Source organism: Rhinatrema bivittatum, chromosome 4 (assembly GCF_901001135.1).
Source record: "Rhinatrema bivittatum chromosome 4, aRhiBiv1.1, whole genome shotgun sequence".
Lineage (NCBI taxonomy): Eukaryota > Metazoa > Chordata > Amphibia > Gymnophiona > Rhinatrematidae > Rhinatrema > Rhinatrema bivittatum.
Window position 1 is genome coordinate 210,932,677 of NC_042618.1, and position 27,590 is coordinate 210,960,266.

Here is a 27,590-nt window from a genome sequence, read left to right on the forward strand (position 1 = left end):
CCTGTGTTCAGAGAGAGTTCCATTTGTGGCCATTTTATTGAAGAAAAAAAAGAGTAGCGATCCTCTTACGACCTCCACTAGTTGGCGCTAGTCACAGATCTGAGATACAGGCATGGAGGAGTAGAGTAAATCACTTTCTGTAGCACTCCTACGTGGCGGCTGCAGTGGTGTGCTCCTACCTGCTAAGTTCAGGCACTGTTAGAGACTGAGCTGACAGTTTTGGCAGTAGGAGAAGGAGCTGTTCTTTTTGTCTGGTTCCCCTATCCCAGGTGGGCTAGGTCTTACATTCTTGGCAACTCAGGATAGGAAGGAAGAGAGAAAACCTGCTGCTCCATCTCATATCCAGGGTTGACTGTTGGAGAGAGTCTGTTTTGAGTATTTTTGTGGTTTTTTTTTTCCTTTTGGTTTTGGACCGGGTGGAGGATGAAGGCAAAAACAGTAACAGAATTCAAGAAAAGCAGAGAGGGTTCTTAGTTGTGGGGGAAAAAGAGGATAATGCCAGTGATAAAGCAGAGTCTGTGGAATTGCAACAGGATAGTAAAATGAGTGGAGGAGATGGGCCTTTTCTGCCATCTCTCGGAAATTATTCAATTTTGGCCAATACTGAAATATCCCTAGTTCCAGAAAACCCATGCTGCGGACTGGAGATTTATCACTTGTTATTTCATACAGTATTTATGAAAGGAAAACTACAGAAACCTATATACCTCTGTCCCTCAAATTTTGCATTTAGAACTTATTTAAAAGGCCTGGAAATAGATCTCATCATTTTCACAAAGATGAAAATGTCATAACACATCTAATAAATCTAATATTGTATTCATGTGTTAAAGCTTTAGATTCTTTTCTGTCTTCTATCTGTTTCCTCAGATACATTTTCAACGGCGTAGTTAGGATCTCTATGGGTAACAGGAATTCTGCAGGGAGATTGACTGAATCTGAATAAGGGGATTTTCTGCCACCTTAAAGTATGTGTGTGCTTTCATGAATGCTTATACTTTTAGCCATATAAAAAAGGCTTTGTGGAAAACTCAAGATTATCCAACTCTCTCTCACATCTCTCACAGCAGCCTCTAAAATGGTGCTGAGGACCATCCATTCTGCTTGGGTGAAAGAAATTTGGCTTGCAGGCCCATCTTCCCTCATCCTGGCCTGTTTCTTCTTGACCATGCATCGGAGGTCTCACAACTTGTGACTCAGGTCTTGCACACCCCTGTTATTGTGGAAGATCATATTGTGTTGGTGGCAGATTTTCTGCCAGGTCCGCTCTTTCTAATAGGATCCCATTCTCCATGACTCCTTCCCGTATAAGATGTGCTGGACCTTCATTACCTCTTTCACCAGAAGAGTCACTTTCTGTGGCTGGAAGTTAGACTTCCTAAGCAGGACTCCACTTCTTCCAGACATGGTGCTGTTCGAAAGACCGGCTATGGACTAATGCTTATATACATTCATTCATTCATTCATTCATTCATTCATTTATTTATTTATTTAACAGCTTTTCTATACCGACATTAGTAGGCACATCATATCGGTTTACATCAAACAAAAGATGAAAAATACATTGAACAGGGAGTGGGGAGGGGACAACATAGTGCAACAAAATGCAACAACGGTGCTGCAACTAGAGGAAGTTAAGGCGTAAACTTGAACAGAACTGGAGCGGTAAAATATTAAAGTAATGACTTGGAGGACATGAAGTTGGCGGATAGGTGAGGAGGTGAGGTGATGAGGTACGTGGATCTAGTCTGGATATGCCTGGAGGAAAAGCCAGGTCTTTAACATTTTCTTGAATTTGAAGGGGCAGGGCTCAAGGCGGAGGTTTGTGGGTAGGGCATTCCAACAAGTGGGGCCAGCAATTGATAGGGTGCGATCCCTAGTTGAGGTGAGGCAAGCATTCTTGAGGGATGGGATGTGCAGGGTACCTTTGCATTCATATGTAAAAGACACATTCATATGAGTATAAAGGGACAGGGTTTACGCACATACAATTTACATGTAAACTTTTATAAAATAGCTGCAATGTATATTGGCTGCATATATGCATGTTTATTCTTTGGAAAGTTGTGTTATATGTGTATATTTTCCTCAAAGAGTTGGGCTGTAATAGGGTAACCTGCAGGCTCCTTGTCATCAGGGTCAGGCTGAGCCAAGCCAGTCCAGGGTTTATCCCTATTGCTTTCAATGGGTGCAACACTTGGACCAGTGATGCCTGTCCCTGATGACATGGTTGGAGCCTGCAGATTACCCTTGTCCATAAACTGTATATTGAGTGTAAGGAATGCAAGGAATGTGTGGATGATGAACTCATCTGAAGCCTTGAACTTTTATTTTGTGGCCTTTGCTTTTATTCCTTATACCTGGTATTTAATCATTAAGGACAAGAACCTTCAGTCAGCAATTAACAATCTTTTTGGAAAGTGTATGTTCCTGTGTGTTAGAAGACATTTGGCTATTAGTCTATACTGGGTTTCATTATTAGCTATATTTATCCTACAAACTCTGTCTAGTGTAATTGATGTCTGAATGTGAAGCAGCTGAGGGAAATTATAGTTCAGATTATGCTTCAGGCAATTGCTCCCAAACTCTGAAGGCTTGCTTTGTCAGGGTCCTTCCCAATTATAGGTGATGTAGGTGGGCGAGGTGGAGAATTCATGGAAATGAGTCCCTGATAGCTCACAGCTGGGAGCTTTTGTGTGAAAACCTCAAATACTCCTTAAGCCTACATGTCATGTAGAAAACAGGACAAACCAGTTTTCTGGCAGGCAGAACACCATTGGAAGGTGGGTCTTACTGAATTATGTGCGGGCAGAGCAATGAAGGGATTTCCTAGTGAGTAAAATTGAACGTCGGTTGTTGGACGCACTGACAGCCACCTCTACCGCTAATATGGAGGCGCTAGGGACATGCTATTGTCCCTAGTGCCTCCTTATTAGTGCACTACCTAATTTAAATACAGAATCGCATGCCGAGGGGTGCCTGAGTGCGCATCGGGAGAGTGGGCACTCAACATGGAGCGCCCACTCTCCCGCATTTCTTATTGTATCGGCCTGGAGATGTTTCCCTCAATAAAAGTATACCAGTGTTTGTGGGATGGCCACACTCACATCTCTGCCGCTTGCAGGAAATAAGACCTAACAGCTTGGATGTGTAGTGTGCATTTAAAATGGGACATTCAGGGGAGCTAAGTATAGAATATAGCTCCTAATAACCAGGTGTTAAACAAAATAATCCAATAGGAATGATGAATGAGATTTTGATGACAGAGGTGCATGGCTGTGTGTGTGTCTGTGAAAGTGAGTGGATGTGGCAGTGTAGAAAGGGCCCAGAAGCTGGGATAATATAGTTTATGAAATGCATAATGAGACACACAGATTTTTATTAAATTTAAAGTATTTTTATAACTTTAAAAACTATTAAAATCTCAAAACTATTTATAGTAAAAAAAAAATACATTTGGCAAGTGGTAAGAAAACCTAAGGAGCAAACTATTTACATAACTTAAAATGGCCCAGGAACTGCGGGAGGCAAGATTCTGATAGGCTATAGGGTTGGTGGCTGTAGTGGTAACCTCATTCCCATCAGCTTAAGAGCTGCAGTGTAGTGTCTTGAGCCTGGGTGAGACTCTCCACCACTTCCATCAGCCTACTGAAGTCAGCCCACAGGCCATGGCTGTCCTCCCCCATCCTCTCTACAGCCTCCCTTATGGGAGCTAGAGTACAAGCCTTTGGGCTAAGAATGGATGCTCTAGCCACAGATCGCACCTCTGTAACCAAGGGATGCTGCACTGAATTTGGGCAAAGTTCTCCAGAGACCTTCCAGCCTCCTTTGCCAGCAATAGCTGAGCAGCATCAGAACCTAAGGTCCCAGGGCCAAACGCAGAGGAGGCCTTACTAGGAAGGGGAGAGGGAAAGGGGCCCCTGATGGCAGTGGCCTGGGGTGACCAGTAGAGGGGGAGTGGCTGCCATGCCGCTGCAGATTCCAGATGTGGTGGTAATGGTGGTGGTGGCTGGTGCTCCCCTGTAGCGGGCACAGCTGATGTTCCAGCTGGAGGGGCCAGGAACCTGAGGGCTACATCCTCATCCTTACAGCTGGTATTATCTGTGAACAGAGATAAAAGAGTATCAGTCCATCTGCTGGTGTGGTCATGGGTTGGATTTGTTGCAGCATTGATACAGTTAGATAGCATAGCATTTATGGGAGAGTTAGAAACAATGGATAGTGGTCCTATCAGGTTCCCAGACAGATGTGGGCTTCTTTACAGCATCCTTTAATGCATGCAGCAAAGGTAGTGATAAGAGCTCAAAGGTTGGCTCAGTGGCCAACATCTAAAGGAATGTGGTTAGGATTCCAAGCCATCAATGACCATGATGTAGACACAAGGCAATGGGTCCTTGTAGGAAATGCATTGACATACCCTGGTAAGTGTATTAGGCATTGGTTCTACTTATTTCTATTAGTCCATTAAATGTAGTGTTTCATGACAAGGAAAACCATGACTCAGGGATATATAAGATTTGCCTTCTAAATACATAAGGGATTCTTGCTGCTCTTGGCAGAGACAGGGTCTTGTTGAGTGGCAGGGCAATAATGGACTCTGTGTTGGAAGCAAGATATAGACCGTGTTGACTTGTCTGTGATGGGCATTTAGTGAACTTACCTCTGGCCTCCTCCAGCCTGGCATACAGCTGATCGAGCCATTCCCCCTCCTTCCAGCACAGCTCCTAGGCTTCTTCTTTAGGTCCTCAGTCTATGTAGAGGAGAAGTAGGAATAAAATGTTGTGAAATCTTCTAATTGCAAGGTTGCTTCAATTCCCAAAAAACCAGCTTGATTTATGGTATCAATGTTGTTACTTTGTGCATCTACATACTGTATGCTGTAAGGCTTTGGCCACTTCTACCAAATGCTTCCCCCTATCTCTGTAGGCTTAAACTGCAGCAAATTCGTGAAAAGCAAATTTGCTTTAGTTCAAAAAAGTTTCTGGGTCGGTACCTGGTGTAATCTGGCTAAAAATTACCACTAGGAAAAATTCCAGTAGAATAAAGTCATCAGAAAAACATTTCCTGATATTATTTTTGTTGTTAGGAACCTTATTGAAAATTTACCAATCTATGCTTTAACCCACAGTACACTTGGCAGGTATTGTGTGTTATCCGCTGGTTCTAACGCAAATATTACATCTTGTTTTAATAAGATGCAGAACACAGTGGCATTAAGAGAGCCACTTTTTAAACTGAATGCTGTCCTATCTTATCTAGCCCTGGAAAATGTGATTGGCAAATGTGGGCTGAAGGACACCCCCAACAGGCTCCCGCCCCCCTGAAATACAAAGAGCCTCCTGGTCTCTCTCCCAAAATGAGAAACGGGCCTCTAGGCCTTGGTATCATCCCATTCTTCCTCCCTGAAAAATAGCAAAGGCTTCCAGGCTTGAACCCCCATCTCTACCCCAGCCCAAAAAATACCATGGGATTGGTGTTGAGGTTGTGGGCCCAATTAGTCCCCCCCAGAGGCAAGCTTCTATCTTCCCCTTTCCCCCACTCTCCCTTCCCATGAAGGGGTCCGCACGAGGGAAACTGTTTTCCCTCCTGTTGGCCCAGCACTCTGACAACACCCCTATAAGGCATTGTTTAGTGAGGGGGGGGGGGGTGTTCAGCATCAATACCTAATGAGGATATAATCTTTTTAATTATTATTCCCTCATTTGCATGTGTGTTAGCATTACCATCAGTAATTCCAGCAGTAATTCCAAAATTAATGTGTGTTAACACTAATGCCCATTAGTGCTTAGGCTAGTATATCGGTTGAGCTTAAGGCTAGCAACAAATACAGCATTAACATCCTTTCTCCAGTATCCCCTTTCCCTCGTAATTTGTATGGAAATTGAAGATGACAAGAAGACATGAAACAAGAGAGTAAAAAACTTCTCCAAGCCCTTGCTGCATACAGATTCATGATCTGGATCAGAGCTGGTGCAAGCATATTAGGTGCCTTAGGCAACTTTCAATCTTAGCCCACTGCCCCCTCACCCAAGACTTACCTACAGGTAGTAGCTCCTGCACTTTTTGACTGCCGGTAGGATGAAGTCTGCTGGCAATCCCGTGCTACCTCCTGTACTCTTCAGATACCAGTGGGATGGACTCCACCAGCAGTCCCTGGCCTTTTCCCACAATTTTGCCATCCCAAAGATGTGGTCTTCTAGCCAACCACCTACTTTGCCTAATGGAAGGTTAGCCCTGATCTGGATAGCTTCCAAATTCCATGCCCCAGTTATCTCCAAGATCAGGCCTGTGCAACTTACCTCTGGAAACAGATTTTCCAAACGATAAAAGAAGGTAGATGAAGTGTTCACTCCTCAAGATTGGGAGCAAAGAGGAAGCAGACCTTTTATTTTGACATCAGTAGTGGACAAAGTAAGGGAAATACAGTGCTATGTATGTCTAGAAGCACTTTAAAAATAAGTAGAAGTAGAAGTAAATGCTACTGAAGTATAAAATAGTGTAATAACTTGAATCCAGTTGAGTTAATAGGCTCCTAGGCAACATGTTTTCACAAGGGGTAGATGTTGCAAAACATATTAGATTGAATTCTTTGATAAAAAGACCAGCGAATTAGATCAAGCAGTGCAGTAAATATGTTCTATCTGGATTTCATTAAAGCCTTTGACACTGTTCCACAGAGATTGATGAGCAAACTAGCCAGTCTGGGAGTGGAATTTAAAAAAAAAGAAAGAAATGGGATGAGAAGATGGTCAAGCGACAAAGCTTTGAGACTAGCGATCAATGGCATTCACTCTGGTGAAGGGAAAGCTTAGAGACTGGTGATCAACAGGCTTCACTCTGGTGAAGGGAAAGTGATCCGTGGAGTGCCACAAAGATTAGTGCTAGGCATGATCCTCTTTAACATCTTTAAGTGACATTGTGCAAGGGCCAAACAATAGCATTTCCTTAAGATGCTCAAGGAGAGAGGGTCATTATAGGAAGCTGAAGGTAAATAAGCTCAGAAGGAATATTTGAAAATACTTTTTTCACTGAGAGGGTGGCGTATACCTGGAACGTACGTCCAGCAAAGGTGGGAGGAGCCATAATAGTGACAGAATTCAAGCACGCCTGGGATAGATACAAAAGAGCCCTAGTGGAAGGGTGAGAGAGAAGACATCTAATGGAGTAGGATCTTTGGCAGCCCAGCAGACAGGTACAAATGGGGCAGACTGTAGACCAAATATCTTCTGTGATATGGAAATTTGGTCATTCTTACTAACAGTCCCAATGCAAATTATGAATAGAAGGGGCGGTGATTACTCAAAACGAGCTCTGAGCTAAATTTCAATGTGTACATTACAATCTATGTAAATTTCAGTGAATCTAGCAGGTCCTGCCTAAGCACACGAGCTACCATGATGTCAAGCAACAATTCCGTACTTTCTATTACAGGATACCTGGGTTATGCCAGTGGATTCTCACTGAGCTGCATGGTGTTCTTTCTTGCTTCAGTAAGTATGGAAGTGCTGGAGAGATGTGGAGTGTTGAAGACATTGTATGGGACAAGTAAGCTGATAATGTATTTTACCAGTTTATTTATAAACCACAAATCTGAAATTCTAACAGTGAGGCATATATTACAGAGGGGTTTTCATTTTGCCTGTGGAGCTTGCAGGCCCCATGGGAACTCAGTTCTTGCCTGGCAAGGACCATAGTAATGACGGGAGAAAAAGACCAAAATGGTCCATCTAGTCTGCCCAGCAAGCTTCCCAAGGTAGTTATATAAATATCTGCAGAGTTTGCAGGTGCACTAGGAAGTATATATGGGCAGTTAAAAAATAAATTCCCTGTGCGTACTCTACTGGGATGGCCCCACCATGTTCCCTTTTTCAGGCACTGGAAGGGGGTTTCAGAGGCATTGGTTATGTTGCCCATTTACCTGCAGAAAACTCCTCTGAAAACTGCCCCCCTGAAACTGGACAGATTTTCCATTTGATGCAAGTTCCCGGCTGACCTTCATCAAAGTGTCACCCTGCGCAGGTTGGGCTGAGGGTATTTTTGAATGCATTTCCTGGTGCAGAGTGCTTCTTTCTTGTAAAGTTTGTGGTCCGAATGTGTTGCAGGGCAGTTTGTGTTGAGGTTTGGCTACAAGTGTAGTTTGTCAGGTGGATATAGCTCAGGGCAGTTTTGAAGAAGTGTGAGGGTGGGAAGAGGGAGGGAGATTGCTCCTGTCCATTTGGGAGTCTCCTAATTCATACTGAGGTGGGTACATTTGCTTGTCTGGTTGGGAGTAAGTGCAGCTCCCAGTTTAGTTTGTGAATCAGGCTATCCTCTTCTGCAGTTTGGGTGTGCCTCTTGTTACAAGTTCGGATGAGGGTGAACATGATTCATTGCTTGCAGTTCATTTGGGAATGACACATTACTGCTGTCCTTAATACTGAGGGTCCCATGCATCCCTGCTGACAACACTGTGGGCCCTAACGATCAGTAACAGGAGATCAATAGGCCTGTGCTGTCAGTAGAAGGAAGTAATTTTCAAAACCATTTATGCATACAGAAAATGGAATTTTTCTACAGAAATGGCTTATTATAAAATTGCAGAAAAGTGTAACCCCCTCCTTCACAGGGAGGTCACCTTTGATTGCTGCAGGGGTGGAGAAACCTGTCTGCAGCCCTGGAACAGAATTCCTTCCACTGGGTAATAGCTATTGCTATGAGGCCCAAGGGGACTCTCACACACAAAAACAGAAGGGGTTCACACTCAGATTTTGTTCAGAATTATTTTAGAGTGCAGATTTCATAGTCCAGAAAGTCAGAGGAAACAATTCAAAATGGCACAGTTTAGAACTTATCACCAGAAAAGACTTCTTGATCACTCAGAAATTTCACAGTTATCACTCACAGTTCTCTTCACACCATACGTGAACACAATCCAAAAAAGATTTCTCCCTCTCAGGATCCCACCACGGCCCAGATTTTCCTTCAGGCCCAAGGGAAGAAACCAAAGAAATCTCCTTTCCTGCAGTCATAATCCCAGCTGTGTGCTTCCCAAGGCAGAAAAATTACCCTGATGATTGAGGGATCAGTTATCTCCAAGATGGCCCTTGGCTCATACCAGAAAAGTTCCCATTGCTTCTCTAGCAAATTTTCACAGCAATTCTACTAGCCCTGAATTCCTCAGAGGCTACAACTCCAAGACTGCAAACCTCAGTCTCAGAAATACATCTCAAACTCCTCCCTAGTGCTGTGGAAGCACTATAAATACCTCCTTCAAAGTCCATCTCTAGATGGAGACCTCCTGGAACCTCCCCTTGCTGGAAAATTCTTAAGGTTAGAGATAAACACAATGTGAACATTATAGTAAGGCTTAAACTGATATCATGCATGCGTTGATGCATACAAAAACAAGCATTCTGGATGGTGGGTTGGGGATTTACATGCATTCTTTTGATTTTAAAAAGTATGTGAATGCATTATTAATATGCATGAATTACATCCTGCAAAGAACAGGGGTAACTTTGTATGTGTTTGCCAGGCATGGACCATTCCTGAAATGGAATCCCTAGGGCTCTGGAGCACCATTCTGCAAGGATTTACTATCTAATCTTCTGGTGATTATGTCACAATTAGCTCTCTGCTGGCTGTGTCATATGCTGCAGGTGCTTCTGTGTCCTGATTGGTCCAACAGCCCAGATGGGCCAGGAGTATTTCTTCCCCGTCTCTGGCTGTGCACTGGTTCATTATTATTTGAGAATATCTGTTTGCATCCCAGGGTTTATTCTGCTGTGCTGCCTGCCTTCCGTGTTCCTGGATCCTTGCTCTAGTCTTTGCCTATCATGAGTTCCTGTTACATGGATTTCTTGAACTATGTAATTCCTAACCTTGCTTTTAGTTCCTTGAACTATCTTTGTTTCCAGCTGTTAAGGTACACTGAGATCAAACTAATCTTGTTCAGCTTGTTTGCTTTTAGTGTACTTTTGGCTCACTGCCAGCAGTGAGCCACAAGAATCCCAGTACATGGAGGCTGCTCACATCTCAGCCCATGGCATATGCTGACAGCGATAGTTCAGATAATTTTCAGTTTCGACTTATTCACTTAAGTCCACTTTGAAAATGAACGTAATTTACATGTATTTTTGCAGACTTCCATATGCTGGCTGTTTGAAACCCTCCCTCTGTGCAATGAATAGCAGGATCCTGTTTGTGCTTGCAGGATCTTGGGCCCTGTGTGTTGATGTAGACAGCACACGGGAACTTGAATGTCCGTGCTAGGAGCACTGTGGTTGTTAGTTTCTAGCTCCATCAGTAGATAAGGATTTTGGATACTGCCATTGAGGAGAAACTGACCGGTGTTTTTTCTCCTTTTTCCCATAGGTGATCTATAAAAAATTCCAGATTCCTTGCCCCCTCCCCTCTCAGTCCTTGAATGGGACGATAAGTGGAAACCTCAGCTTGCCATATGGAAACACAATCAGCCACCATAATGGGTATCCGGTCAATGACTTGAAGGAAAGCTTGTGCAGTCCCAGGATGTTTACACTTAATTCCCAGGTGCGTGCAGGAAGCAGCCATCCATTTCTGTAGTCACAGAGAAGTCCTAATTTGCCCCCTTCTTCTCTAGTGGTTTCTTCTCCTTTCCTTATACTTTCACTGGTAATTTATTTAAGTTTTTCTATTAAACATATTCCTTTTTGTGTATGTGACTCAGGGAAGCTTGCAATGAAAGGTAGCAGCTGATATTCCATTTAATTCACTAATGCTTGGCTTATCCTAGATAGAATGATTCTCTTTCCTCTTTCTTTAGATCAGCCCAACTGTTAAGGTAAGAAGGGGCTTCTAGCAATTGTATTTTTAGACAGAGGATCTTTTGCACTGACAATATAACAGTGTCCTCCTGAAAAAAAATGGGTCCGGAGTAACGTGCACGTGGCAGATATGCAAATGTTCCAATACACAAGTATATGCATGAAACTGTATATGAAATTGCACTAGCCACCATGCATACATACAAAACCATGTACTCCAAAGGATTATAATTGTTGTGCCCTCTATTGCTCACCTTTTTTTTTCTACCTGATTCAGCTCAGTTTGGAAAGATGGCTGCCTCTGCTTCTCCTCACCGACCCCTTCGGTGTTCTCAGTCCGGCATGGGCGATTGCGTTTGCCATCTTTCTCCCGGAGTCACCTAGGGCACGCGCGCGCAGCCTCGTCCTTTACATGTGTCATGGCGGCTACCTCGGGGCATCCCCACCGCATGACGTCACATACTCTGGTATTTAATCTCTGTTCACGATTACAGATACGAGTTAGCAAGGAGTCCTCCATGCTGATCCCTTCTCATTACCAGACGCCTCTGCTCTGTGTTTTCTCGCTCCAGGACGACTTAGGTACCCACTCCTCGGGGGCCTTGTCTCGCTCCTCTACACCCTCTGGGGTTATCTGCTACCAGCTAGGATGCTTAAGATACCCGCTCCTCGTGGGCCTTGCCTCGCTCCTCTACACCCTCCGGGGTTATCTGCTACCAGCTAGGATGCTTAAGGTACCCACTCCTCGGAGGCCTTGCCTCGCTCCTCTACACCCTCCGGGGTTATCTGCTACCAGCTAGGATGCTTAAGGTACCCACTCCTCGGGGGCCTTGCCTCGCTCCTGTTTACCCTCTGGGATTGCCTACCACCTTCAAGGATGCCTAAGGTACCCGCTCCTCGGGGGCCTTATTCGTCCCAAACCTCCGCTCCTCGGGGGCTCTCTGCCTCTACAACAGCCAGTATCAGAGTGAGTACTACCACTCCAGTTCTGTCTCTGCATTGTCTCATCTCTCTTCTCAGATCCTCGGCCTACCCCGCAACGCGGACCACTACCAGATCTACTCTCACTGGCCTTTCCATCTAGGCCTGGGTTCTCGGCCTACCCCGCTTCGTGGACCACTACCAAACCCATCTTCCTCACGGGACCTAGTGAGACTGTGGAACTACCTTTTCCATCTTGCAGCCCTCAGAACGGAACATTGCCATCAGACATCTCCTCTTCTGGCTGGGAACACTACCTGTTCTTCGGATCACCATCTACATTGCAGAATAATAAAAACTATACTTCTGTGTCGATCTCTGCTCAGAGCTAACCTATTGCTGCAAGTCCCCGCAGGGCTCCTCCCTGTGGGAGGTGCCATCTCTTGCAGCGACCAAGGGCCCACGCTTCAATGTTCAAAATACAATAATTATACTGCTCACTGCTTTGCTAACAGGAGCCTCCAAATCATTTACCCTGGGACAAGGTATCTCTCATTTGCAATCTCATCTTCCCTGTTGTGGAGGGAGAGAGACCTTGGTCACTGCCCTACATCAGCAGCATTAAGTGATGACCTCCAGTGCAGTGTTCTTGGAGGGATAGCTGAATGTGGAATCTGTGACTGCTCCTCCGGACTTGGATATTTCCCTTACCCAGGAGGAAAGGGTGCCTCCTTCAGTGTTGAGCTGTGAAGATCTTCTAAGCAGTGGTGCAGAGTCTATGCCTGATGTAGGACACCAAGCAGGAGCAGAACCCACAGCAGCTGCTCCATTGGGGAAACTGGTTCTCAGCCACAGATACCCAGAAGAGAACATCTGCAGGAGGTTTCAGCCTCAGATATAAAGGAGAAAGGTCAACATTTGGAGTTGGCTTCCATGATGCCTGATGTTGAAGTAAGGCCCAAGGCTATCAGTCTGAAGGGCGTTTGGGAAGCTATAATGAGTGTGGAGGAGTCTGTTAGCTCAGTTTCAGTTATTGTCATCTCAGTATCAAGACATACCAGGCAAAGTCAAAGAATTAGACATTACATTAGAGGATCAAAAGAAATGTATAGAAACTATTGAAGCTGTGTGGGGGAACTCAAGATAATGTTTTGTTAAAGATATATGATACATAATAAATAGGAAAACCTTGAAAATAAATCAGGAACAGAACTTTATGGTTAATTTCCCCAAATCAGCAACAACTCCAACTTTGCAGTTACTTCAACACTATTTTATAGAAATATTGAAGATGGTGAAGCATAGGGGGTAGACTCCAATCTTTCCCTCTTACCCCTGGAGTTCTCCTGTTTCAGCAGGTCCTATGGATCATTTTGTTGTTGAACCAGATTGCCAAGGTGTGAACCTCCATTAGAACACTGAAGGAGACAGGAGGCCCTCCAAGTGATCCCAGCATTGATGCATCTTTGAGCCCCAAGTATAGGGCAGCTCCATCACAGACAGCAGGAGAGGCTTCATCCGGGGCCCTGGCACCGACAGATGATGAAGTTTTCAGTGCAGCTGGAGGGAGTGAGTTAGGGGGCCATGTACCCAGCTTCTCCAGCCCCCTGTGCGTCACCAGATTGGAGTTCCGCTGGAGGAGCAGGGGCTCTACAGCTTCAGAGTTGGTTATGGTATTGAGGAACTATGGTGGATAGTGGAAGCTCAAGAGAGGCTTTATCAGGTATATGTCTGATCCTTTTACTTTGCCCCTTCCTAAACAATTTAATTTGGTGTCTATTTGGGAGGCTCTTGTGATAATGGGGCAATCCCTTTCTGTTCAACTTAAAAATGTTTCTTAGAAAATAGATCGTGCAGTGGCTGTGGTAACACAGCATGAAACGGAGATAAAAACTACCAAATCTTGGCTTGAGCAGTTCGAAAATAGTTTTTCTGAACAAAGAACTTTAATTGTTTCTTTTGTTAAGGATAACTTGTCAATCTCAAGGAAAATAGTTTTTGGAGAATATTCTAGACGTTGTAATCTGCGTCTCATAAATTTTCCTAGACTCCCCTCTGTTTTTCCTTTGGATTTATTTAAGAGATTCCTTTAAAGAAACTTTGAAGATTCCAGAGCAGAATATTCCTCCTATTAACAAGGATTTACTACGTACCACAATTTAAAAGGGAACTGGCCGAGGGTCAATGCATGGATTCACACCAAGAAATTGATTACCTAAATTTGACAGTTTTCTTGAAGAAATCTGAAAAGAAGGCTGTGGTATCTGCTACTTTGCTGGTGCCTTTAGCTTTGGTGTCAGAAAGTTGTTACTGTCTCTTTTCTTTATAATTAAAAATGTTTCTTTCTTAAATTATAGTGTTGGGATGTTTCCTGATATACTCAGGGGCACCCCAAAGAGAAAAATAGGCAGTTTTTGTTGACATGTCTAGCTGTTTTACAGATTAGTGTTTTAAAAAAAAAAATCTCTGCAAATGTATTGTTAAAATTTAATCTAACAAATGTCTTTTTGATCACTCCAAGCTTACTGCATTTCTAATTTCTAGTAAAGATCTGAGACCCCCGTAAGCTGAATCATCTGCAATAGAACCCGAATGAATATCTTATCTGTGCCTTTATTTGATTTAATAGCTTTGGCTTTGATTGTCGCTATGCTCTTTTTTTCTTTTGGGGTTATTTAAAAATTGCATGGTCATTTATGGAATCCTGTATTGTAAACTAGAACAGCAGTGTTTTGTTACTTAGGCTATTTACTTTATTTCCTGTTTATTTATATTGTGAAGCACCATTTTATTTCATTTCAAAATTTTGCTTGAGATATATATAGAGAGAGTGAGAGAGAGGATTCCAAATCTATATAAATAAAAATGTAAATGTTCGTTTGTTCAAAATCTTAAATCTCCAAAAGTTCTTCACCGATTGCTTTGAAATGTTGACACAACGTTGCATTCGAATACGCGCGTGTTTTTATATACCTATATTATATAGATGTCACACCTGTGACAGGTAAAACCATGTTTTTTGGGAAAAACAACACTATCTGTTGGACTTTAAAGCAACACACACTAGCTACAATATAAATGGGCTCTTACCGACGGACCGCAAATGCGCAGTAGAGAGCAGCTCTACCACGCATGTGCGGACCATAGAGCTCTGCGCTACATGCTGGGTGTCACAGAGGGGAGGAGGAAAGGGCAGACAAGTTGCCGCTCCGAGAAACAGCTCAGCCCATTCCTCCCTCACTGGGGAAGGGGGGAGGGAGCAGGGGCTGCCGGACAGTTACACACAGGAGGAAGAAAGGGTAGAAGAGTCGCCGAGCCAGTCCGTCCACCGCCGGGGAAGGGGGGGGAGGGAGTTGGGACGGCCGGAGCAGAGCTAATGCGCATTGTGAAATTAAACCAGACTGAGCCACGGCAACGCGTGGCCGGGTACAGCTAGTTATAAATAAAAAGTTTAAAAAAAAATAGTGAAGATACCTAGAAATACCTGCCCACCTAATTACTCCTTTTACTAAGAAAGAATATAAGAAAATGCCATGCTGGATCAGACTAAGGTCCATTGAGCCCAGCATCCTGTCTCCAACAGTGGCCATTCTAGATCACAAGTACCCGGCTGATCACCAATAATTGATCTCGCTCCCAGGGATAAGCATTATTAGACTTCTTGGATGTTACTTAGTGGCTGGAAAAGGAGGAGACAGAGGTTACTACTTTGCCATCTTTGATTGTAAACTTTGTCCTGGAACCTGTCAGAAACTGGGAAAAAAAATTTTTTGTTATAAAGATGTACCTTTTCTGAATTCTAAAATTTGTATTTTTCCTGATGTGCTAGAGCAATGCAATGAAAAAGAAACAATTTCTTTTAATGCAGCCTCAAGATTTACAACTTGATTGCAATATCTGGTTACATTATCCCTGTAAATGAAAAGTCGAATTTCAGTCAGTGGGGTTTTCAATCCCCCTTAGCTTATTGCTTTGAGTTTGAAGAGCAGGTTGACTGGAAGTCCCACACTGCTTCTTCTCCTCATTCTTCTTCTGTTAGATAACTATGCAATAGAAAGACCTCTTTACTAAGTAGTTGTAAGACACAGCTTCAGTCCTTTCTCTTCTGTATGTAGGGACCTTGATTGTCAGGTTTTTCTCCCCCCCCCCCCCCCCCCAGGAATTTATTAGTTTATTGTAATGAACAAAAAGGGGCAGAACAGTCAGTGGAAAAAAGTCTTTTTTTTCCACTGATTTTTCTCCTATTTTATGATAAACACTGAAATTTGCACGGAAATAAAATAAAAACTAAAAACGAAGGCCCCTCTCTCTGTTTATTTTGTGTTTAGTTTATTATGTGGACTAGCTTTTGTAACAAGATGTTAATTGCCCTTTTATATATTGCCTTTGTCTTGAATATTTTCTGTTACTGTTTTCAATGCAAGATATATCTTATTTTGTAGAATGAAAATTAATAAAGAAGAAATAGAGAGAGTTTTTATTTAAAAGCATTTTAAATGCCTTCCTGATGCCAAAACGTCACTCAAGGTGATGTACATGTTGCGCTCGGGGGTGGACCCTTGTCCTGGGGCAAGGATAGAATGGCTCCTGAAAGGGAACAGGAGGTAACTGGCCCCAGGGGGCGGAGCACTGGAGGAGACAGTGGCTAGGTGGAGCCTCACCACTGGAAGCCCGAGGTCCCCCCGGGAGAAGCCTTTAGGGACATGGGCTGCTTGGACTTAGGTGGGCCTTGCAGGGCCTCCTGGGAGTATGGAAGTCAGACGTGCCCACAGACACAGAAGGAGCACGGTCGGGTTCGAGCTGGAGCAGGGAGAACCAGAACAGAGTTGATGATGACATGGAGAGGAACAGAGCCAGAATCTGGAGACGAGGTCAGGCAGGCAAAAGTTCAATGACCATAGGTCAGTCAAAGGAGTGGTCAACGAGGCAAGGGTCAGATACCGGAGGTCAGATGAAGTCAGAGGCAAACAGAGGACTTAAGGCAGGCGGCAGGCAGGCGAGCAGGTCAGGAGCAGGCTGAGGCCTTGAGGCAGGCGGCAGACAGGCAAGTGGGTCTGGAGCAAGCTGAGGTCATAGGCAGGCAGCAGGGAGACAGGTAGGTCAGGAATTAGCAGAGGTCATAGGCAGGCAGGTCAGGAGCAAGCCGAGGTCAGTACCAGAAGTCAGTCTGAGGGTACTACCTGGGTAGACAGGCAGGACTGAGGAACAAGACAGGAACGGAACTGGAACAGAAGGATCCTGGAACGAGACTAGGAACAAGCAGGAACAAGCGCAGAGACAATCTAGCATACAAGCTGACCCGATTGCCAAGGCAATCGGGTCAGCTCACCTTATATTGTCAATCCTTATATTGTCAATATAAGTCCACCTTATATTGTCAATCTGCTCTAGATTGACAATATAAGGCAGGAACTTCCTTATATTGTTAGATCAATCAGGGCGCGCCACGGATCCAAGACTCGCCCTCAGCCCTACAAGTGTCCGGGTGGTCCGCACATGCGCGTAGGGGTGTGGCTAGCATGGCAGGAGACATCAAACCCCGGCGTGAGGCCTGGCGCTGTTGCGACCGTCGCTGCCCGACGTCTTCACTCTGCCCTCTTTCCCTCTGTGGCAACTCCCTCCAGGGTTGAAGGACGGCTGGCTGCCGCGGCATCTCCCTGCCGTCTTTCTCTGGCGTCCCCGGGCCGGCTCAACGCTGCAGATCCGCCATGTAGCCTGAAGCCTAGGGCGCGTGCGCACGCTCCGAGTGAAGTATCAGCAAGGGCGCGAACCTCAGGGGCGTCCCCCTGAGATGACGTCATCTGCTTCTGATATTTAAAGGTCTCTGATATCGCTACTAGTTGAGTTAGCAAGGGCTAAGGTTCAGATTGGGTTCCCTGCCTAAGCTACTCATCGGACTTACCAGAGATACCCGCTCCTCGGGGGCCTCGCTCTCTCTCTTTGCCTTTCAGGTTACAGATGGGAACCGGTACTCGCTCCTCGAGGGCCCTAGTTCCTGACTATCTGCTGATTCTCTTCTGCCTAGAAGTCATCATTATCTACATCATTGTGAGTTACCATCGCTCTCTCAGAGCTTTCCCTGGAACCAGGTACTCGCTCCTCGAGGGCCTATCCTTTCCAGCTCTTGAGCTTCCTGAGACCAATTGTGAGTGGTGTCATCTAGTTCTGTTCATGAATTCTGCATACCCTGCCTACTCACTGTCTACAGTTTCTTAACAGCTCAGCCATCCAGGGATCGCTGTTACAGTATCTGAGGGACTTCAGTCCTACAGGGCACTTCAGCTCACTACTGCCACCTCTGGTGGTTTCAAGACCTGTTTAATAAAAGAACTAGTGTGTGTCTGACTCCATACTCTAAGCCTAGCCGGTGGTCCCTCTCGGGATCTTCCCCCGGGGGCATGGTCATCTGCCACCGGCCCAAGGATCCACTTACTACTATCTCCGGCAGTCTATAACAACAGATTGCTAAAGTCCGCCTACGGAATACATCAGATTGACACCCCTATCTGATTGCTCCTCCCACCAGCATAGCAGATCATGATAGGCGTGCAGAGGAAGGCCCGGCAACCACTGCTGCGGGACACCGGGGCCTAGCTGGGCTAGCAACTACAGCGAGGAAGGTCGTCCCGGGACCCACTGAGGAACTATGCAGGTGAGTGGTTCCATGTGCGAGACGGCTGCGGGCGGGGCCTCCAGCTCTTCAGGAAGCATTCTATGGAAGGTCTTCAGAAGATCCTTATCGAGGATGTTTTGGGATGGCTCCCACGAATTCTCCTTGGCCCCATAGCCTTCCCAGGCTAAGAGATATTCCCACTTGCCTCGGAGCCGCTGGACATCGAGGACCTCTCTTACCTGGAGAGACGTGTCTGGTTCTGCAGAGACATGCAGAGCAGGAGGGTCTTTTTGAGAAGGCCAGGAGAGAACCAATGGCTTCAACAGGGACACGTGAAACGTGTTGGGGATAGCCAATGAACGAGGTAACTGGAGTTGATACGAAACAGCTCCCACTCTTCTGATTACTGGAAACGGTCCTATGTATTTGGGAGCCAGACGATGAGAAGGTAGCCTTAGGCGAATGTGTCGAGCACTCAACCATACTTTTGGCTTGGACGAAAGAGTGGAGCAGGTCATCTATGAAGATCAGAGGTGCATTTGGCGCGTTCCGCAGCTTGCGCCAGTCGCTCTTTTCCTCGGGTCCACACGTGGCGAATGGTTTGAGCCATGGATTGAGCCACTGGAGATGGAACAGTCAAAGGTACAGGAAGAGGCAATTGGGGCTGCTGTCCGAAGACTACTGCAAACGGAGATGTGGCAGTAGCTGCTGCGACTTAGTGTTGTGCAACAGCTCAGCCCTGGGGAGGAGCTCTGACCAATTGTCTTCCTGATCATTAACGTAGGAATGTCTTCAAGGTCCAATTGGTCCTCTTGGCCTGCCCATTAGCCTGAGGATGGTAGGCTGATGTATAATTCAGGGTAATATTGAACTTTTGGGACAAGGAACACCAATACTTGGTGGCAAACTGTGGTCCTCGGTCGGATACAATCTCCTTGGGGAGTCCGTGAAGACAAAAGATATTCCTCAGAAAAAGTCTGGCAAGTTCCGGGGCTGAAGGAAGACCCAGCAGAGGGATAAAGTGTCCCATTTTAGAGAAGTGGTTGATGATGACCCATATCACTGTGTTATTCTGGGAAGCAGGCAGATCCATGATAAAATCTGTAGAAATGCTGGACCACGGTTCAGTAGGAGCTGAGAGAGGCTGAAGCAAGCCCCAAGGCTTCCCTGTAGGTGGTTTTTGTTGAGCACATGTGGGACATGAGTCCACGTAGTTTCGGGAGTCTTGTATCATAGTAGGCCACCAATAATGCCTTCTCAGCATCTCCAAGGTCCGAGCACGACCAGGGTGGCCTGCCAGTTTGAAATCGTGAGCCCACCTTAAAACATGCCCACGTAACCGGTGAGGAACGATGGTCTTCCCAACTGGGACTGTGGTAGTCACAGCCAGGGAAATACAAGCAGGGTCAATGATGAATCTGGGGACCTCTGGAATGTCCTCCAGCTCAAAGGATCTGGAGAGCACATCAGCGTGCAAGTTCTTAGAACCAGGACGGAAACAAAGGTTGAAGTTAAACCTCTTGAAGAACAAAGCTCACCAGGCCTGACGGAGATTCAGAATTTGAACGTCTTTGAGATGTTCGAGGTTCTTGTGGTCCGTGAAGATGGAAAAACCTATGTTGCACCCCTTCCAACCAGGGGCGCCACTCCTGAAGCATCAATTTGACTGCAAGGAGTTCACGGTCGCCGACGGTATAACATTGCTCCTTGGGAGAAAACTTATGAGAGTAAAACGAGCAGGGTACTAGCTTGCCTGTAGGAGAATGTTGACTCAGGACTGCACCGGCGCAAACCGCTGAGGTGTTGACCTCCACAATAAATGGCCATCTGGGATTGGGGTGGAAGAGACAGGGGCCAGAGCTGAAGGCCTCTTTAATTCTCTGAAAGGCAGCAATTGCTTTAGGCGTCCAAACTCTGGTGTTGGCCCCCTTCCTAGTCATAGCAGTGAGTGGGGCAACTATCAGAGTAGTTCGCAATGAAGCTCCGGTAATAATTAGTGAATCCTAGGAAGCGTTTTAACGCCCAGAGGCCTATTGGCTGAGGCCAGTCGCGGATTCCCTGAAGCTTCTCTGGGTCCATCGAGAATCCACGATCAGAGATGATGTATCCCAAGAAGGGTAAGCGGTTCTGCTCAAACAAGCATTTTTCTAACTTTGTATACAGGTGATTCTCCCTCAGACGTTGGAGAACAATGCGGACGTGTTCACGATGTGACTCTATATCCTTAGAAAAAATCAGGATGTCGTCGAGGTAGACGACTACAAAATTGTACAGGAGATCTCGGAAGATTTCATTCATGAGGTGCTGAAAGACGGCTGGGGCGTTACATAGCCAAAAGGCATTACCACATATTCGTAGTGGCCGTCTTTGGTATTAAACGCCGTCTTCCAGATAACATCGGGTTGAATGCGTACCAAATTGTACGCACCTCTCAGATCTAGTTTCGAGAAGATTTGTGCCCCTTCAAGGCGATCAAACAATTCGCTGATAAGGGGTAACGGGTAGCAATCCTTATGGATTATCGCATTGAGGCCCCTGTAATCAATACAGGGACGGAGTCCACTGTCCTTTTTCTTCACAAAGAAGAACCCTGCTCTTGCGGGGGAATCAGATGGACGAATTGTTATGATCCGGAAGGTGGACCCTTGGTCCCAGGTAGAGTTGGCACTACTTAAGAGAGTAAAAACCCTCCCAAGTTCCTACCATCGGAAGGCAAGGCTGAACTCAGAAGATCTTGTGAAGTTAAAGAGGGGAATCTGGATGCAGGCGCCTCCTGCAGGTCGTGTGGTCCAGATAGCTGGCGCCTCCTGCAGGTCGTGTGGTCCAGATAGCTGGCGCCTCCAGCAGGTCGTGTGATCTAGATGTCTGGCGCCTCCAGCAGGTCATGTAATCCAGATGGCTGGCACCTACAGTAGGTCGTGTGCAGCTCTAAATCAAGCTCGAGAGAAGTCAAAGCCGGTCCCAGGGTCAAAGCCAAAGTGGGGTCAATAGTCGGTCCACGGGTCCAAACCAAAGGATACTCCGCAGCCGGTCCAAGGGTCAAGACCAAACGGTACTCCGCAGCCAGTCCAGGGGTCAATACCAAAGGAAATTCAGCAGCCAATCCGGGGGTAAATACCAGAAGAAAATCAGCAGCCAGTCCAAGAATCAAGTACCAGAAATCCAAACAGTGAAACAGGAACAGAACACAGGAATGGAACATGGCACAACAGCCAAGAAGCCAAGGCAAGGTCTGAGGTGCAGACCTTGCCTTAAATAGTACCTCAGAAGGTGGAGCCCACAGGAAGGGGCCAATCCATATCCTGTCGTGGCTCCTTTAAGAAATAGCTTCTGCCGCGCGAGCGGCTCTAGGGAGGCCCGGTGGGGGAGGAGTCAGAGGAGGAGCAGGAAGGCAGCCGACGCCGCGGCCATGATCTGCGGCAGCAGGAATCACCACGAGGGGACCCAGCTGATGCCTGAGTGCAGTCAGCGTCTCGGCCGTCTGCCGCGTGGGTGAGTGTCTGGCCGCGGTCAGCCGCGACTGGCGGCCATAACAGTACCCCCCTCCCTTAGGCCTCCCCCAAGAAGGTTTGGGTTTTCCCGGGTGACTGATGTGGAAGTTTTTGAGAAGATCTTTATCTAGGATATTTGTAACAAGTTCCCAAGAATTCTCTTCTGGCCCAAATCCTTCCCAAGCTAGAAGGTACTCCCATTTGCGACCTCGTCTCTGAACATCGAGAACCTCCCGAACTTGATAAGTATTTTCTTCCTCAGCCCTCAGTTGTGGAGCTTCAGGAGCCTTCCGAGATGGCCAGTTGAGGACCAATGGCTTCAATAGCGACACATGAAATGAATTATGGATTCGTAGTGTGGCGGGCAGGCATAGTTGATAGGTCACGGGACCTAATTGCCATATCGCTGGAAAGGGACCAATATAACGGGGGGCCAATCTCATCGAGGGAACTTGGAGACGAATATGTCTGGTGCTGAGCCACACCTTTTCTCCTGGAAGAAACCGTGGTGCTGGTCGTCAGTGTCTATCTGCAAATTTCTTTGCGGTACGGGCTGCTTTCTGTAGCATTTGCTGGGTGCGAACCCAAAGTCTTTTTAGTTGTATGGCTGTAAGCTGGGCAGCCGGAGATGAAACAGACAGGTAAAGGCACCGGTGGTGTGGGCTGTTGCCCGAATACAATTTGAAACGGTGAAGCCCTGGTTGAGGTACCTGCATGAAAATTATGGGAAAATTCTGCCCATGGCAGAAGTGCCGCCCAATCATCCTGTTAAACATTAACATAGGAATGTAAAAATTGTTTTAATGCCCGATTAGTGCGTTCAGCCTGTCCGTTGGCTTGGGGTTGAAACACGGTGGTAAAGTCCAGAGTAACATGGAACTTGGTACAGAGGCTCCTCCAGTATCAGGCCGTGAACTGAAACCCCGGTCAGAGGTAATGTGTTGTGGTATTCCATGAAGACGGAAGATGTGTAACATGAATAGTTGGGCCATCTTAGAAAATTGATCTACCACTACCCATATTACAGTATGTCCTTCATAAGCTGGAAGGTCCACAATAAAATCCGTAGAGATGTGAGTCCATGGTCTAGTAGGGGCTGAAAGTGGCTGCAATTGCCCCCAAGTCTTCCCTGTAGGACTCTTACGTTGAGCACAAATGGGGCAGGAATCTACATAAGCGCAAATGTCCTTGCACATCCCAGGCCACCAATAATGTTGTTGAAGAAGCGCCTGCGTCCGTATCCTCCCCAGATATCCAGCCATTTGGGAATCGTGTCCCCATTTTAGTACCTTATTGCGAAGCCTACTAGGCACCACTGTCTTACCGGGTGGAACCGTGAAAGTTGCCGACAGGATGATGCGAGCTGGATCGATAATGTTTTGAATTGGCTCCTCAATGTCCTCACTGGCAAAAGATCAGGACAACGCATCAGCTTTGATATTCTTGTTTGCAGGTTGATATCTTAGTTCAAAATCGAAACGTGGCGCGGGTTTAAACGTTGAGCTTGTTGCAGGTAAACCAGGTTTTTATGGTCCGTGAAAATGGTTATGCGGTGTTGCGCACCCTCCAACCACTGCCGCCATTCCTCGAAAGCTAATTTAATAGCTAACAGTTCTTGGTCGCCAATGGAATAATTGCATTCCGCAGAGGAAAATTTTCTAGAAAAGTAGGAGCATGGATGAGACGATCCTGCTACGTCATTTTGGCTCAGGATCGCTCCTACTCCTTCCGTGGAGGCATCCACCTCAACTGTAAATGGATGTCTGGGATCTGGATGTCGGAGACCAGGATGTTGCAAGAAAGATTCTTTAAGAGTCTGGAATGCTTCTTCGGCCTCTACGGGCCAAGCCCTGATGTTAGCCCCTTTTCGAGTGATGTGGTAAGGGGAGCGGCTAGTTTGGAAAATTTTTTGATAAAACTACGATAGTAGTTAGCGAATCCGAGGAATGTGTACAGGAGGCCATTGGGTTGGGGCCATTCTTGTATACATTTCAATTTGGTAGGATCCATTTGGAAACCTTGCTTACAGATAATATACCCCAAGAAAGGTAATGATTCCTTCTCAAAAATACATTTCTCTAGTTTGGCATATAGTTGATGCTCTCTCAAACGTTGTAATACTTGTATGACATGTTGACGATGTGTCTGTAAATCTCCGGAAAAATCAATGTCGTCTAGATAAACCACCAAACATTATATAGAGCAGATCTCTAAATATTTCATTAATAAGGTGCTTGAAGATGGCAGGAGCATTGGTTAGGCCAAATGGCATGACAAGGTACTCATAGTGGCCGTCTCTGATGTTAAAAGCCGTCTTCCACTCATCACCCTCACGAATCCTGACAAGATTATACGCTCCTCGCAGATCTAATTTGGAGAATATCCAGGCTCCTTGTAGACTATCAAATAATTCCGCAATGAGGGGTAATGGGTACCGATCCTTGATGGTAATAGCATTTAGTCCACGGTAATCGATACAAGGGCGCAACGTACCATCCTTTTTCCCAACAAAAAAAAAACCAGCCGCGGCTGGAGATGTGGATCCTCAGATAAACCCTTTCTGTAGGTTGTCCTGGATATATTCGGACATAGCCCGAGTCTCTGCGGCGGATAAAGGATAGACTCTCCCACGAGGAGGTGTGGATCCCGGAATTAGTTTAATGGTACAGTCAAATTCTCGGTGTGGGAGGCAGCGTATCAGCGGCCTCTTTGGAGAAGACATCCGCAAACTGTCTGTACTGAAAAGGTAAGTTTTCCAGGAAAGAGGTACAGAGGAACTACCAGAGGGGGAAATTCCTTTTAGGCAAGTCTCCTGGCATCCTGAACCCCACTGGGCAAGTTTTAAAGACGTCCAATCAAATTGTGGATTATGGCATTGCAACCAGGGAATGCTGAGAACCACCGGATGAATGGCTTTCTTGAGAACATAAAAGGTAATTTGTTCCATGTGGTTTGGAGCAATATGGCAGTCCAGAGGAACCGTGTGGTATGTTATTCTTCCTGGTAGGGGTTCACCGTGGATAGAAGAAATGATCAATGGCCTCGAACAAGAACATGTGGGAATATGAAGCTGTTCCACCACTTCTTGTAGGATAAAATCTCCACCGGCTCCAGAATCTACCAAAGCCAGTGTGGTAAATTCATGTCCTTCAATGTTAAGTGTAACTGGCAAAGTGAGTAGGGGAGCTGGTGAGGTGATGCCTAGGGTTACTCCCCCCATGGATCCTAGGCTTTGTAGTTTCCCGGATGTATCGGGCAGGTTGCTATACGATGTCCTGTCCCCCCACAATATAGGCAGAGGCCTGCCTTATGGCGTCTTTGAGTTCTTCTGGTGATAGAGGACCTCTGCCCAATTGCATGGGTTCTTCTACGGTCCCTTCCGTAGTAGAGGGATCTCGAGAAGCCGTGGCAGGTAGATGTGGAGAGTAGGAGATGACCGGGCGTCTTCTCGAACTTAGGCCTTCACGAGTCCTTTCTTGTAGCCGGCGGTCAATTCTGGTTGCTAATTCAATGAGAGAATTTAAAGGACAGAAGTTCTCGAGCTGCCAGCTCATCCTTGATTTTAGCTGATAGTCCTTCAAGATATATAGTCCGAATGACACGTTCCTCCCAATGAAGCTCAGTAGCTAAAGTTCGGAATTCAATATTGTAATCCGTGAGAGAGCGTCCTCCTTGCCGGAGATGTAGGAGGTCGGTGCCAGCAGCTGCTTGTTTCCCGGGTTCCTCAAATACTGTCTGAAACAATTCCAAAAATCGTGGAAAGTCTTGTAATACCGGGTCTGAACGCTGCCATAGCGGAGAGGCCCAAGCCAGGGCCTTGCCTTCCAGTAAGGACAAGATTATAGGTAGTCTTCGTTAGGTCGTCCGGAAAGAGGAGTTTGCAGGCGGAAATTAATGCTGCACTGATCAAGAAATCCAAGACATAAACGGGGCTCTCCAGCATATCGTGGAGGAGCTGGCAGCAGAATAACTGGATGAGGATAGCCCTGCAGAGCAGACGGAGCTGGTGCGGGTGGAGGAGTTGTTGGTGGAGGCGTTGCTACCACTGTATCCAGTCGGGCGTTGAGTCGTTCTATGGAAGCTGCCATGGATTCCAACATACTCTGTTGTTCCATTATCTTCTGGGCCAAGCCGGGAATGGCTCGCAGGGCAGAGGCCTCTGCCGGGTCCATGGCCTTGGCTTACTGTTATGATCCGGAAGGTGGACCCTTGGTCCGAGGTAGAGTTGGCACTACTTAAGAGAGTAAAAACCCTCCCAAGTTCCTACCGTTGGAAGGCAAGGCTGAACTCAGAAGATCTTGTGAAGTTAAAGAGGGGAATCTGGATGCAGGCTCCTCCTACAGGTCATGTGGTCCAGATAGCTAGCACCTCCAGCAGGTCGGGTAATCCAGATGGCTGGCGCCTCCAGTAGGTTGTGTGCAGCTCTAAATCAAGCTCGAGAGAAGTCAAAGCCGGTCCCAGGGTCAAAGCCAAAGCGGGGTCAATAGCCGGTCCACGGGTCCAAACCAAAGGGTACTCCGCAGCCAGTCCAAGGGTGAAGACCAAAGGGTACTCCGCAGCCAGTCCAGGGGTCAATACGAAAGGAAATTCAGCAGCCAGTCCAGGAGTCAAGTACCAGAAATCCAAACAGCGAAACAGGAACAGAACACAGCATCGGAACACAGCACAAGAGCCAAGAAGCCAAGGCAAGGTTTGAGGTGCAGACCTTGCCTTAAATAGTACCTCAGAAGGTGGAGCCCACAGGAAGGGGCCAATCCATATCCTGTTGTGGCTCCTTTAAGAAATATCTTCTGCTGCACGCATGGCTCTAGGGAGGCCCGGCGGGGGAGGAGTCAGAGGAGGAGCAGGAATGCAGCCGACGCCACGGCCATGATCGGCGGCAGCAGGAATCGCCGCAAGGGGACCCAGTTGATGCCTGAGTGCAGTCAGCGACTTGGCGGTCTGCCACGTGGGTGAGTGTCTGGCCCCGGTCGAGGTCTGCCGCAACCGGTGGCCATAACACGAATGAAGCCCTTTTCAAGATTCTCTTTAATATATTCCGACATGGCCTGGGTCTCAGGCTGAGACAATGGGTAGGTTCTGCCTTTGGGAGGCGTGGTGACCGGCCGGAGTTCAATAGGACAGTTGAACTTGCGTAATGGGGGTAAGGTATCCGCTTTCTGCTTAGAGAATACATCACTGAAGTCAAAGTACGGTGGAGGCAAACCTGGAAGTGTAACCGATTTCAAGACAGGTATCATGGGGGATACTGGATGCAGACAAGTCTTGTGGCATTTGGGACACCACTGCATCAATTGCAGGGACTGCTAATTGAACTGCGGTTCGTGGGCCTGGAGCCAGGGAATCCCCAGGATCATCGGATGGGTAGAGAGTTTTAGGATGTAGAAGGATGTTTCTTCCTGATGAAGAGTACCCACAGTGAGATGGATTGCCACTATCTGGTGAGTAATGAGACCTAGAAGATGGTCCCCCTGGATGGAAGCGATATGAAGACTCACCTCAAGGGGATGAAGAGGTATTTTCAGAAGTTTGACGATGTCGTCCGTAATGAAGCTACCGCTCGCTCTGGTATCGATGAGAGCAGTGATCGCGAAGGTGTGGGCCTTAATGCCCAAGGTTACCGGAAGCAAGAGTTGAGGGCCAGAAACAGTCACCCCCAAGCTCGGGACCCCCGCCGAGCTTAGGCGTTGCAGTTTCCCGGACAGACGGGGCAACACTGTAGACGATGTCCAGAAGTGCCACAGTAAAGGCAGAGCCCCTCCTTTCTCTGAGGGAGATTTT

General features: G+C 46.6%; 1 protein-coding gene across 3 annotated transcripts in view; it reads left to right on the top strand.

The window, feature by feature from the left end:
- LOC115090486 (sodium-coupled neutral amino acid transporter 3-like) overlaps positions 1 to 27,590 on the top strand; it is a 328,123-nt gene that overhangs the window by 258,648 nt on the left and 41,885 nt on the right. For all 3 annotated transcript variants that reach the window (XM_029599646.1, XM_029599647.1, XM_029599648.1), the window contains 2 exons: positions 7,432 to 7,490; positions 10,354 to 10,530. In XM_029599646.1, coding sequence (XP_029455506.1) covers positions 7,432 to 7,490; positions 10,354 to 10,530 — 236 coding nt within the window. The remainder of the gene's footprint in view (positions 1 to 7,431; positions 7,491 to 10,353; positions 10,531 to 27,590) is intronic.